Raw genomic sequence first — 14,267 nt, forward strand, 5'->3', positions numbered from 1 at the left:
AACATTTACTGAGCAGCTACTAGGTGCTAGCTCTTGTCCTGGGTACTGGGGATACAGCAGTGAACACACACGTATCTTTGAAGCTTAATTCCTTATGAGGGCCAGGGCGGGAGTACCATGGGAATCCACTGCAACAGAGAAGGGGAATTTTGTATCCTTAATCTGGATGTCCATCTCAAGTTTCTAGTTTTTATACTTCATCAACCTTCCGGGTGGACAAAATGGCAACTAGTATCCAGACTTTCTTCTCATAGAAGTAAGGGACAGCTAGAGAGAAGTTGCTCATTCAAGGTCTCGCAACCAGGAAATGGGACCGATATATTAACACCTGTGTCTGGCCGGCTTCAGGATCCTCTCTTCTACTCCGGGCTGCTTAAATGTTTCCTTCGAAGCACCTCCAAGGCTTCTGGGAACGTGTATGGGACAATACCTAAAGTTCTTGCTTTTTATGTTGGCTGTTTCTTTGGATACTCAAAATTTAGTTTTAAAAATATAGTGTTTTTTTGGATTTTACTTTATTATAAAGTTGTTTGGGTATTAAAATCATCTTTTAAATGACTCATGTCAAATAGAACTGATGGTCCCGCAATATGCTAGCATCTAGCCTTTGGCTTGGTCTCACTGCTGGCATTTTGCCAGGAAACCCCCCCCCCCCCCAACTGCACCTCTGGTGGAAAGCCTCGGTAATAAATTTTCAGAATCTCAAACCTTACTCCTTTGTCCATGTTGAGTTAGGGAGGGCCTGTCCTTGGAGGGGTTGGAGGAAAGGGAAGTGACAGGTGCCAGGCTTCCTGGCCTGAGACTGCATGACAGGCTGCCCTCCTTCTCCCCAAGAAGCACCTCACTGAGGACTCAGGGGAAGCAGGAGGAAGCAGAGAAACTGCTCTACCTGGCCTCCTCCCAGTATCTATCTCCCTCACAAGGCACAACTCTATGCCCATGGAGTGTTCAAGCCTTCTGACTCCAGACACCAAATCCCCTCTCTCTGGTTCCCCAGAGATGTCCCACAGTGGCTGGCCAGACTACCAGTCTGGGTACCTGGACAAGTCCAGGGGCTACTCCACATTAGGGGCTCAGGCAGTAGGAGCCCAATGCTACTGAGTTAAATCCAATAGAAAGTGAGAGTGGCCTTTCCCTCTGCCTCAGGATCTGCCGGTCTCCCTCCCAGCTCATCTATGCTGTCCTGTCCTCTCTGGGCCCGTCAGCACACAGGCCCCTGCCTCTCCAAATGCTTCTCAGTTCTCTAATAAGGGGCTGGTGCGTCTGGAGCAGATTCTGGGTTCAGCCCAGTATGGTGTGTGCATGCGTCAGGGAAGGCTTCCTGAAAGAGGTGGTTCTGAGAACTGGGTGGGCATCAGTGGAGGAACACTTGGAAGCACTGAAATCTTTGGGAGCAGAGGAGTGACCCCATATGAATCCGATTTTGGTGGAGCTTAGGCCCTGGGCGGGACTCGAGCAAACCCAAGTGTGGCCCCGGCCTCGCTCCCTCCCTCCCACGCCCGCCCCCCTCCCAGCAGCCTCCCCGCCCTCCCAGCGCCGATGCCGAAGTCCATTCCAGAAAACTTTCCAGGGTGGCTCGCACTGAGCATGCTCCGCGGCGGGGCGGGCCTGGGGTCCGGAAGCTCTGGCGACTCCGGCTCGCCCGCCACTTTGGGGTCGCGGGTCCGGAGGGGCGATGGGCTCGGCGGGCGCCGCGGGGCGCGCCACGTCGGTGCTCGCCTGGAGCCTCCTGGCCGCCGCCCTGGCGCTGCCCGCTGGGCCCGGGGGCAAACGCTGGCACCCCGCGGGCCCGGATCTCCTCGGGCGCCCCCTCGGCGGGCAGCCCCTCCCAGATCCCCCTGCGGCTCCTGGGGCGGGGCCCGAGCGGACCACGCAGGTAAGGAAGGCCCGCCCCCACCCTCCTTCTGTAGGACTCTGGTAGCTGAGCTCCGTCTACATTGGCGGCGGGGAGGCCCCTTCGAGTTGGGGAGATTATCGGAGGGAGGGCAGGGTCTGAGTAGGATGCCTCGGGTGTTCCTTAGTATTTGGCGCTCAGGCCCGCAAAGTCCCAGACACGGTGGAACCCCGCAGGGCTTTGCCAGCCGCCCGGGTCGATTCTCGCCCTGAAACCTAAAAACCCTCTGACCTAGGCCAGGCGCTTCACTTTTTGTGCCTCGGATTCCTGGTCTGTAAGCCTTAGCGGCGTGTACGCCGCGGGAAGGTGCGAGAGGCAGGCGCGTTCCCACAGACACCTACTTTGCAGAGGTGAGCACGCCCCAGGTCACCTCCCCCCCGCCCCCACTCCCAATGTAGCGGTTGTTAGAAGAACAGTTGGGATTATCTTGGTTGCTGCACTTATCCACTTCCCATCCGCCCCTCCCTCTGTGGCCTCAGATTTGGGAAGGCATAGAGCCTTCCTGTCTCCCTAGATTCCCCTTGCCCCTTCCTCCAAAGCTGGCCTCCAATTCCGCTTTTGTCTACAATCCCCGCCCCAGCCTCCTGGTTCAGTGGCCACCACTTAGCCCCTGGCTTTTGGTAGCTGTTTCTTCTAAGTCTCCTCCACCCCCTAATTCGTGCTCTCCCTCACCCATTTCCCCCTATGGCTGGTGTCCAGGAAAGGTGATCTGTCCTTGGTGTACCTATGGCCACTTCTCTCTCCAGCCCTCACCCCCCTCTCACGGACTCCTGGCAGAGCTAGGCTTCTGTTCCAAGGACTGCCCTGTCCAGTGGTCTCTCCCCTCACTGCCTTGGGGTCCTCCCTGCCCTCCCCCAGAGGCTGGCTTCCCTGGTTCTGTTGGTTCTGTCTGGGCAGGTCCCAAGGGGCTTGCTACACTTGCTACAGAGTTGTAATCTGTAAATCTTTAAAGGCGATTCTGTTCATTTTCTGTTATTAGATTTTCACTAGAGAAGAGTGAGTAATAACACTGTATCAATTGACTGAGCTTTAAAGAAGTCCCATGACAGAATGTTTTCATGAGGTCCTTCTACTTGTTCCTGTCCCATGAGGTGGGATATGTCTGGCTCATTTTGCAGGGGAGAGAACCTGCCCCCCCCCCCCCCAGGCCTGTCCTAGGCTCCCAAGAAGGCCCCCAGGTTCAGAGCTCACTCACCTGGCCTGCTTTGCACTTGCTTTCCTCTCTGAGGAACCAGGACCAGAACATTCTCGTGGATGCTTGTCCCCAGGCTCTACCAGAAAGTGCCTGAAGATACATGCTTAGTGTAAACTTATCATCTGTCCCTTCTTGCAGAGGGGAAACTGAGAGCCAGTTACAGCCATTTCCCATGTTGCCCAAGATGCCTCCTCAGTGCAGGAGCCTCTAGCCACATGTGGTTATTTAAATTTAGACATTTCAGGTACTTCATGGCCACACGTGTTAGAGGCTGCTGTGTTGGACAGCCCAGACTCTGCAGCGTTCTCATCATAGCGGAAAGCTCTGTCGGGAGTTTGTTGGCAGGAGAGAAGGCCGTGAAGGGTCGAGTGGACAAGAGGCTCTGAGTCAGCCATTCACTTCGGTGTTCGGGGACAGCTTTCTGGGTGGCATGCTCTGCTCTGGGTGCTGGGACAGAGAACAAGGCAGGCTCTCTTAAGAAATCTGCCTTCTTGGGGGCAGGAGAAGGAAGTAAACAGTGGTGCCAATCTGAGCCGTAGTAGGCAGTGGTTTGGGCTGCAGAGAGAAGTACAGCAAGCAGAATGGACTGGGAGAGGTGGCAGTGAGGGTGCTTTAGTCAGCAGTGAGCGCGCTCTAGTCGCCAGTGGTCAGGGAGCATGCTTGGAGGAGGTGACAGGTGAGCTGAGCCTTGAGTGGAACGAGGGAGGGCAAGGCCATGTCCAGAAGAGCTTTCCCGAGTGATGTGATAGCGAGGCCAGAGGCTAGAGGCAGGGTGTGCTTGGTGTGGTCCAGGAGCAGCAAGGAGACCTGGGGGCCCCCGGAGTGAGGGAGGGGGTGGACGACAGGAGACCAGGAGGTTGAGGAGGGGCCAGATCAGGGAAGGCCGCGTGGCTTATGCCCAGGATCCCAGCTGTTATTCTGAGTAAGGTGGAAGCCTTATGTGTTTGGAGCCGGAAATTGACGCCCTGTGGCTCATCTTTCTAAAGCACCCCGGTGGCAGGGGTGAGGGTAGAGGATGAGGGCAGAAATGACTGCAAGAGAGGAGGTGGGTGGCAGACCAGGCCAGGACAGAGGAGTACTGGGCTGGGGTGGTGAATGGTGGGCTACTAGCTGTGGGTTTCCAGTGTATTTCAAAGGTGGAGCCAGTGGGATTTGCTGGGATCAGCTGTGGATTGAGAGAGAGAGAGGCATCCAGGATGAAGCCGAGGACTTGGGCCTGAGCAAGTGGAAGAATAGAGGCACCATTGGCTAATACACCAAAGCCCCGTGGGGCCATCAGGAAATCTGTTCTGGTCTGGCTGACTTTGGCCAGGAAGACACGTATGGTAGAGAGCTGGCTAGGCAAGTCCAGACTGGGGTGAGAGAGTCTAAAGAGTCTCTAAAGAGTCTTCACTGTTTAGATGAGGGTCTGAGGCTCAGAGAGGCTGAGAGACTTGGCTGAGGACACACAGCAAGGAAATGGTTCCCGCTAGAACCCAGTTCTCCGGACCCCATATCTGGCCTCTTAAGAGCCTCTCTGTTGGAATTTGCAAGATCTTGGGAATTCAGAGGCTGAAGGATCAGCCAGTGTTGCAGGATTAGTGAGAAGCAGAGCTGGGATTCGAACTCAGGTCTGGGTACATGAAATTTTGACCCTGCAGTGCTGCCTTCCAGGACAGCTTCCCAAAATGCAGTCATGGCTGGGTTGCTGGCCTCTGTGGGAAAGAGGGGATAATCCTGGACTCCTGGTGGGGATGGTTCATTTGGAAACATTTTGTTTCAGATTTCTGGGTAGGAGTGTAGCTCCTCTCTGTGTTCATGAAAATGACTTGCAGGCACTTCTCATAAGCATGTTCTTCATTAGTGACTTCTGGATTTTTTAGGACTGGCCCCATTTGATTTGGCCCAGTGCGGAAAGCTCTGGCTTTAAGACTGCAGGTAAGTTTTTGTTTTGTTTCATTTTCCTTCATGGGACCCTAAAGCCACGCGCCCCCCCCCCCCCCCACCGCACCACCCCCTTCTCCAGCTCCCTCATGCCCTGTCCTGCTGTGGTGCCTACTATGGGCAAATGTGGTACGTTGCCCCCTGACCTGCAGAGCAAGGGCAGTGTGTGCACCCCCCCCCCCCCCCCCCACCCCAGCAGCTGGCTAGAGCTTTCGTGCAGGGAGCGAGTCAGGGGGAAGGTGGCTGGCCCGCATTCTCCCTTGAAGGGATCTGATGAATGGAATAGGGAATGTACTTATGAGCAGGTGTGTGGGTTTCCTGTGGCTGCTTTCACAAATCACTGTGGACTTCGTGGCTTAAAACAACACAGCTTTCTTCTCTTAGAATTCCGAAGGGCAGGTTGGGAATCAGTGTGGCTGGACTGAAGTCGAGGTGTGGGCACGGCCCACTCCCTCCGGGGCTCTGGGGAGAAGGTTTGTTTCTCTTCCAGCATCCCCAGCCACACTCCTTGCCTGCCGTGGGTCCTGGCCCCTTGCTCCATCCCAGAGCCAGCTCACCAGCATCTTGCCTCTGGGGGCACATGGCCTTCCTCTCTTCTGCCTGTCAGTTCTCCCTCGCCCTCCTTCTTTAGAAGGACACCTGGGTTTACATTTCTGACCCACCCAGATAATCCAGACAATTTCCTTAAATCAGGGATCTTCATTTAATCCCATTTGGGAAGTCGCCTGTTGTACACAAGGTGACATATTTACCAGTTCCCTGGACTAGGACCTGGGCATCACTCTGCCCACCACACGGGGTGCCAGAAATTGAGCTGAAACTCATGTAAGAAAAGCAGAACTTGCTGGACTTAGAACTGAGCCGGGCAGGCCCAGTCACTGCTGGTCCAGGGGCTCGGCATGCCAGGGCAGTGCCTTTCTCTTTGCATCTCAGCTCTGTTTTCCTCTGGTTCCCTCATTCCTGGAAGCCCTTTGGGAGCTGCACAGCTGATATTTATTCAGCAGAAGGCTTCCCGATAGCTTGGTGAGAGTTCCAGGGAAGACCATTGGGCTCAGCCTGAGGCCAGTGCCTGTCCTCGAGCCCATCCCCGGGGCTGGGGGTGCAGCATTCTGGGTTCTGAGCCCCATTCTGCCTCCTGGGGACCAGAATGGGCTTGGGTCCAGGTTGGCCCTGCTCTGTCTGCATAGACTGAGCAGGACACTTCCTAAGTAGAGGAAGGGCCTTGGTGAAAAACCGTCTTTCCATACACACAGCACACGGCACAGATTGTGAATACACCTTCCTCGGGGATCCTGTTTTTTACAGATCTCACTTACTAGGGAGTTAAAAAGTATTTCCTGTGTCTTTTGTTACCCTCTGCAAACTTCACATTTTACAAAATTCAGTGTTTTCTCTTGAGTACTGTAAGTTGAGGTGATTTCGTTGCATTCGTAGAGACCTCTTATTCATCAACAGGCAAACTCCTTGGGGAAAGGGAGCCCGAGGACGGACTACTCTGTGATTGTATTAAGAGCAGGGGCGGAGTGGCAAGGCCACTAGGAGGGGCTTCAGGGAATGCTTCCTGGAGGAGGGGCTCCTCAGTACAGTCCTGAGAACTGACAATCTAGCAGGTCCAGGGCATGGAAGGAGAGGCTTCCAGGCATGTGACAGCCACAGGCAGAAGAGTGAGGGTGTAACCAAAGAATTGCACAGATGGTACAGACGGGCCTGCTTGCTGGTGGCAAGAATGGGGAGGCCACTGGCTGGTGACCTGCTGGGTGGTAATAGTCACTTCATAGCATGAATTTCTTCTGTACTGTCTGTCAACACCTGCCCTCATTCAAGTCTTCATGAGAGCTTGTGGCTGGGCCTTTGAGGACCAGGGGACATAAGCAGGTGCACCAGAGATAAAGCCCAGTATGGCCTTAAGGGTTTATGTCCAGCAGATCTGCGAAGAAAGCATGTGTCCCTTAGCCTGAGGGGCAGGGTGAGGTTCCAGAGACAGACGTCCCATCTCCCTGTCACCCGTGGGATTTACTCAGACACTTCCGACTGAGTCAACAGCTGGCCTGGGAAAGTGCCCACTTGATTCCATGGCGAGTCCCCCGTGCTCACCTAGATCCCCGTTCTAACATCATGACCTTGACCTGAGTCAACCACAGACACTATAAGGCACGAGATTCTAATGTTATCCAGGATCCGGTTCTACATCTTTTTTTTTTTTTTCCTTTAAGTTCTTCTTTCTTCCTATGTGGATTCTGAAATTGTAAAAGTTTTCGGAAGCACTTACAAAGATCTTGTTACCAATAACACCATAAGAACGACTGAAAAATAAAGTCATTCTTAACCAAATCCCAATTTGCATCTGGGTAGAATCTCCCAGGCATCTCACCCGCTGGCTGGTCTAATTCAGTAGATCTGGGAGGGAATGTGCATTGTAGCCCACACCCAGGAGGAGCAGTACACTCTTTGAGAAGCACTCTCTTTAGGCTTCATAGTCCACCTCCCTCCCCACTGCAAGGGGAACACATTTCACACACCTCATTTTCCTGGCAAAGAGATGAGCAGTCATTCATTTCTTGATTCATTCACTTACCCAGTTTCAGCAAACACCTTCCAGGGGCCTTCCTCATGCACATGGTCCACGTCCTGAGTTCACCCCCCACCCCCGTGTCTTACTGCCTCCTGCATTCTGTGACGCATGCGCTTCGCTGTTTTGCAGTGGGAGCACCGTTTGGAAGGAAATCCATCAGGAGAAGTGAAGTCTTTAATCCCCTCCCGACTTCGGCACCCTCTAGAGGGCCAAGGACTCAGTCCGTGCTTGCTTTCACGCCCTCGTGGCCCAAGAAGACTTTGTTTAAAAGAGAGTCTCCTGTAACACAACACCTGGTAAGTCACACATTTGGTCCTTTAATGGAGTTAGAAGTTGGAAAGAAACTGGTTTGGGGCCCCTGTGTAGCAGATGCCACAGGCTTGGGTTCTTCAGAAAAGCTTACTCCTTCGATACCGAAGCATCTAGTATTGGAGGTGAAGGTAGGGGGGGTGTGAATCTGAGCGGTGGGAGGCGGGTTCTGAAGCAGGGCTCCCGGTTCTGCTTTAACAGGCCCGATTTGCCACCGGCGGTATAAACACATGCACGCATTCCTCTCGCCCGAGCATCAGCCCCGGTGTTCGGTGTTCCCCTGATGAGGGTATTGTTCACATGATCCCCTGGACTAGGGGAGAGCTCCGGTGTGACCACACGCCCACGTTCTTCCCTCCTCAGGGGCTAAAGTTCCAATCCTTTAAATGCTTTCTTAAAAAAGTTTTCAAGATTACCTAAGGCGGTTATTAGACTACAGGAGTCAATCTCTATCTTTCCTTTCAAAATTCATCTTGTACATTTATCGCCTTATTTTTAATTTTTTTTAACATCTTGTACTTTCATGAAACACGTATAGTATGCAGTGGTTTTCATTTTCCAATCGTTTCTGTATTTTATTGTAGTTTGGAGACATCTCAAGAGATGTTCCAGGGACTGCTGAGGAAGGACTGATTTTTCAGAAGTGTGCCGTGGTAGGTGTTCATAGGTCGCTTATAGTGGAAGAGAAAATAGTTGGATTTTGACCAAATCGTGTCTGGGTAGAGTTACATATATAAGGAGTGGCAAGTCATGGGGCTGTCCACTGTGTCTGGACACATGAGGGATAAAGTGTTGTACAGGGGATTTTCTGTTTCATATCATGGCACCAGGACCAAGAGTTTTGGTAACAATTAAAGTCCTGTTTGTGAAAATGCACTGTGGTCATTTAGAAGGGGGAGGAAAGAATGATGTATTTTCTTTCAGGTTTTAACATTGCTTGGTGGTATAAAAATTTTATTTAGTGTTTTTATTCAGTGTTTTTAAAGTCTTGGATCTTTACTGATCCCTGTGAGGTGGTGTTTCACATTATTGCTGGGGGTCCCCAGGACCACCCTCCCTTGGGCTCCGTGCTTCACTGGAAGGACTCACATGACCCAGGAAGCTGTTAGATTCACAGTTATAGTTACAATTTATTACAGCAGAAGTGTGCAGATTCAAGTCAGCAAAGTGAAAGACACATAGGATGGGGTTGTGAGACCAGGCACAAGCTTCCCAGTGTCCTTTCCTGGTGGAATCCTGCAGCTGGTGTTTCATTTCCCAAAGCAGTGATGTGTGATGTCCTATACCAAGTACTGCTCCCCAGAGACACTCGCCTGAGCTTCGACGTCCAGGGGTTTTAATGCGGGTCCCTCATGGAGACAGGCAGTGCCCGTGTGGCTGACCTCAGTAACCGGTCTGCAGCCGCTCCGGAGGTCCCCTTGACACAGCTTGGCTCAAGGCCCCCACCTCCAATCACACTGTTTAGCACACGTGACCGGCAGTGGCCCGAGGCCCCAGGTATATAAATGTGCTCTTCTCAGGCAGGATGGTCCAAGTGCTTTACAGGTCAGCCTCCCAGGAGCTGGTCAGGAGTCAGTCCTTTCCTCTGGGTGGGTGGGGTCTGGGCTGTCCACGCCTGCGGAGTTAGCCCTCTGCTGTATGAGCCTCAATTTATCTCAGGCCTTCAGCTGTCCTGTTAGAGTTGGTGCTACCAGATTTTCGTGCATCCTCCTGGAGCTTTTTCTGTTGTCTGCATGCATGTGTGCATGTGCGTGTGTGTGTGTATCTGCATATACAGACATTGCTTCCCTCCTTCCCCAGCTTCTGCGTCTGTTCCAGCAGGGCTGGATGAAGCAGGGCAGGGGTGTGGGAAGAGCTTTGAGAGTGGGAATGGGGCAAGGTTGCAGAGCCCAGGCTGGGAGCCAAGCTGCTGGGGCCGCCAGACAACTTCTAGAAGCCGAGCTGTTCAAATCCATGACCAAGCAGAGCCTGCCTGGGGGAGACTGGCCAGAAGGATGGAGACCTGCCAGCTCACTCCATCCTGGAGGTCAGATGGCAGTCAGACGCCCTGGGCGGGGCTCTGGGACATGGCTGAGCCTTCAAAATGATGGTGTGAGAAGGAGCCATTGTTTGCTTTTTCTTGGTGATGCCAGTGGTCACCATTTCACCAACCTGACTGTGGCTCTGTGCTTCCAGTATTTCTTTCTGTTTCCCTGTAGGAACAATTTCACTGCATTTCAGGGTTCCTGTGACTTTGAAACAGTCACCGAGCAACAGCTTAGCAGGCTTGAGTCAGAACATAACCTGCGGCCTTTGAAATCAGACCCCCTAAAGTTCTCCAGCCCCTGGGAGACTGTTGTGCCCTCCCTCTGCCTGAGGACGGGTTGTACGCAGGTCGAGCTGGGGGTCACGTGAGGAGGTGGGACTTGCCAGCAGAGCTGCCCTCTTGTCATCTCCTGTCCTAGGTGTCCGGGCAGAGCGAACCGCAGACAGCTCAGGTGAGACTGCTAGTAGATAACACCAGGACCCCTGTGGCCACCAACCTCTCCGATCTGCTCCTATTCGACAACATCACTGGCCTCTCCGTTAGGGGGTCAACGGGAAACCAGACCGTGCCGGGATTCCAGGCTTTCAGGAAGAAGTTTCTGCAAGGTAATAGTGGCGAGTATGAAGTCAGGGAGGGAAAGTGAACCTACAGACGCTGTTGGAGCGTGTGATGTGCAACAGGCGTGTTCTTCAACATGTGATGTGTTCATGCACGACGGATTTGACAATCGGGTATTGAAGGAGGAGACCAGCACTTGATATCCACACTCAAAAAGCTGGATTTGTTACTGAGGTTAGAGAGAAGCCAGATTTGGGGGAGGAATTGTTAAGAAATAGGTATTTTTAGTATTTTTATTGAGTGTATCGATTTTTATTATGAAGAATTCCAGACATAACGAAATATAGAGTTTATAGCCAAACTCTGTCTGTCCACCACCAGACCAGATTTCTCATCCCTCAGTGAAATGCAGAGCTTGTCTGTGGGGGGCTGCTCGAGGTGGGAGTGGTTTGACACTGGCCCTGGAAGCGTGTGCGTGAGACCTTCGTGCGTTTTCTCGAGTGTTCCCTGGAGTACCTTCGCACTGAGGGGCTAGTGTTCTGAGTGCCACCGTCCCCGGTTGGCTTTGGAGGCGTGTGTCCTGAAGCAAGCTGTCATGGGTTAATGAAGCAGATTTCAACAAATTCTGGGATTCGTTGTTACCATGACCTCAGGACTGTCCATTTTCTTGGGAGGGTGAGACTTCTTTAACTCTGAGTCCCTGTCTCATTGACAGAGGAACAGACGGCCCACCACATGACCCTCGTGCTGTCGTGAATACTCTCACATGCTCAGGACTGACTTCTCCACGGAGCCCACGAAGCTCACCGGTCAGGCCATGCTTTCCCTCTGAGCCTAGATAGGGCCTTGGAGTCCTGCTTGACCACATCCTCTTGACAGAAGCTACCAGGTTGGCCCACAGGCAGCCACCTACCTCTTTGCCGGCTGTAATTTAAGCAACATCGTAAAAACTGCTAGGATACATCCCAGCCAAGAGATCCTCAGGGCCTTCCCTCAAAGATAGAAAAATAACCATCCCGCATCCCCCCCGCTGCATCCTGAAATGAGTGAGCAGAGCACACACTCCATCTCGAATGGACCTAGATGTTACTCCTCACTTGGCCACTTAGGAGCTGGTCACCTCTGGAAATTACTGAGTTTTCCTGAACTTGGGATGTGACGTGTGACTGTCAGGACCTCATAGAGTCATGGCAGAGACTGAGCAAGGCCACGTGCCCCAGCTCTGCCCAGGGCTCTCCCCACGCTCTCCCAGCCCCTCGCCCAGCAAGCCTGCCTCTCTCCTCTCATAGCCCCAGTGGCTCCCAGCGTCTGCGCTCCTGCCACACAGACCACACTTGTCACTCTCCACTGCCCATCGGCATCCACTCAGGCCCTGGTGTCTTCCCGGGAGGCCTCCCTCCCCCGCTCCTCACTTCCCTGCCTTCCTGCATGTCATCTGCCCGGGGCCTAGGGTCAGTGCTGCGTGCCGAGTCCCACCAACCCCAAGCTTTGTGCCCGCTGCACATCCCAGAGTGTCAGCCTCTTCTCTGTTCCACAGGGACGGTGACAGTGACAGTTTCAGGATGGGACTGTAAGGAGAAGGGAGTTGTTTCACGGAAAGCCTGACCCAAGAAGTGGTCCCCATATCAGTAGTGGTGATTTTGTTGATTGGTTTTGTGTATGTGTGTGTGTGTCTTGTATGGAGCACAGGTGATGGCTCTGCAGGGGAAGTGGTGTCCCGCTCGTTCCCCAGCGGAGCAGGTGCAGGGCACCTCCTCAGCCTCTGCCTCCTGCTCTGGGCATCGCAGGCTATGAGGTCTCCTCCATCCACCTTGGGGCTCCCTGTGGGTCCGTGGGTCTGGCACACAGGCTGTGAAGGTGACAAGCCACTGCATCAGGTAAGGTCCGATCACAGGACCTTCACTGTGGAATCATCTCAGTTGTTTTTCTCATGCTGTCTTTGTGAGTTTCACTGTTTATCATTGCATGAAAATACAGGTGTTCACTTCTCTTCTCCTTTACATTTTTTCTTTTTTTTGAGGTCTCCATGTGTTGATAAATGAAGCATGTGACAGCATTTGAGGGCTACAGTCTGACCCTGTTACAGGTGGAGGAAGAGCAGGAGGACAGGCTTAGGCTGATCAGGCAGCCCTAGTCTCTGGCCCACAGAGCAGGATAGGCTTTGTCCCCCACTGGCCATTGCTGGCTGGCACCCCGAGCCAGCAGCCCACTCCCGTGGGTTGGTCCCTCCCATCATCAGGTGGGGTGCGCTGCCCGGTGAGGAGCACTGGGAAGAAGCCCACCCTGTTTTAGGCAGGGCGCCTGTGCTTGTGGACTGAAACATCAGGGGTGTGTGGTGAGCCTGAACTTCTGCCGAGGACCTCGTGTGTTGTTCTCCACACTCCTGGGGCTTCTCACGAATCTGCAGATCAGTTCTGGTCCCCTGGGGAAGGAGATCAGCCTTGGTCAGGACTCAGGACATCCCTGTTCCCCAAACCACTCACCCTTCACCCCTGTGTCTGTCCCTTGGGGACTGCTGGTGTGTAGAAGAGGTGGTTTTTCTGTCCTGTGAAGGCTTTGACTCAGAGCATTGCATTACCCGATAACTCAAAGGGTACACTGCACCCAAGGCTGGGAATTCTCTGATTCTGATACCATTCAGTCAAGTCTTGTCCCACTAGTCAACAAGGCGGGTCACAAGATTTGCAGCGTCCTTAGGGGCCAACACTGAGTTCATTTGCATAAAGGTCTTCCAGCAGTGACCTGCCACCAACTCCCTTTTGCAAATTCTCAGGGAGAAATGAAAACCTTAGGAAATAATTGCCTGCAAATAGGAACCCAAGTATATTCAAGTCCAAAAGGAATCAACATGTTTGCCCTTGTAAGTTTGAAGTCAAAAGTCCAACATGCTCAAATTAAGTTAATATGCACTCTTCTCAATATTTTATTTTGTCCATCCCCTCCCCCCACCCTGAGGTTTGTAACTGTCCAGAAGGAGTTGGGGTCCCTTCAGCAGCATCCTGGGTCTGTTTCTACAGTGGAAGACAACTGGCAATAAGAAAGAATGAATTATAGATTCACACACGACATAGAGGAACCTCAGAAAACATCTGCTCGGTGAAAGAAATCAAAGACAACGCATATTATATGATTCTATTTCTAGGAGATGTCCAGAAAGACAAATTATTACCCTCCCTCGACCCCCCCAAAACCGGATTAGTGGTTGCCTAGGCCTTGGCGTGGCAGGGGAGAGTGATTGCCTTTCTTGTTTGGGTGATGGAAATGTTCTGAAATCAGACTGGTGTGCTCAAAGACCTCTCAATACACAAAATCCCTTAAAGGGCACACTTAGAATGGACGGACTGAGTGATATGTATGTTTTATTTCAAAGCTGTTAAAAAAAAATAAGGAAGTATCACAAGCTCAGCCCCACCAGTGCCCAGTGCAGACGAGAAGCCAGTGTCCCACTATGGCCAGGCGCAGCCATGTCCCCAGACCCTGCCTTCTGCACTTCCACACGCGGTGGCTGAGGTGAGAGGTGATTGTCAGAACCGTGACAGAGATGGTCTTTCCAGTGTTAGTTTACAAAGTGTCTTGGGCTCTGCCGGGTGCCCAGAGCCCAGGAGAACGTCCACTCCATGGGAAGTGTCTGCTGTTGGGACTTAAGGTGGGCAAGACCCATCTCCAACATCAGATGCGAGGTCCCTCCAGGAAGCAGGGCTGAGAACGTGCGGCCTCCTGCAAAGCTAGAAACCTGCAGTGGTGGCCCCTCCACACCCCTCCACATCTGGGGTTCCTCTCTTTCTCAGCT

At 52.8% G+C, this 14,267-nt stretch overlaps 1 protein-coding gene across 1 annotated transcript in view; it reads left to right on the forward strand.

Moving 5' to 3' along the window:
* Positions 1-1,573: 1,573 nt before the first annotated feature.
* EVC2 (EvC ciliary complex subunit 2) overlaps positions 1,574-14,267 on the forward strand; it is a 116,375-nt gene continuing 103,681 nt past the window's right edge. The window contains exons 1-5 of the mRNA XM_080796133.1: positions 1,574-1,876; positions 4,952-5,006; positions 7,714-7,880; positions 8,478-8,546; positions 10,338-10,524. Of these exons, the coding sequence (XP_080652259.1) occupies positions 1,676-1,876; positions 4,952-5,006; positions 7,714-7,880; positions 8,478-8,546; positions 10,338-10,524 (679 nt within the window). The 5' untranslated portion in view covers positions 1,574-1,675. The remainder of the gene's footprint in view (positions 1,877-4,951; positions 5,007-7,713; positions 7,881-8,477; positions 8,547-10,337; positions 10,525-14,267) is intronic.

Source organism: Martes martes, assembly GCF_963455335.1.
Source record: "Martes martes genome assembly, chromosome: 2".
Classification (NCBI taxonomy): domain Eukaryota; kingdom Metazoa; phylum Chordata; class Mammalia; order Carnivora; family Mustelidae; genus Martes; species Martes martes.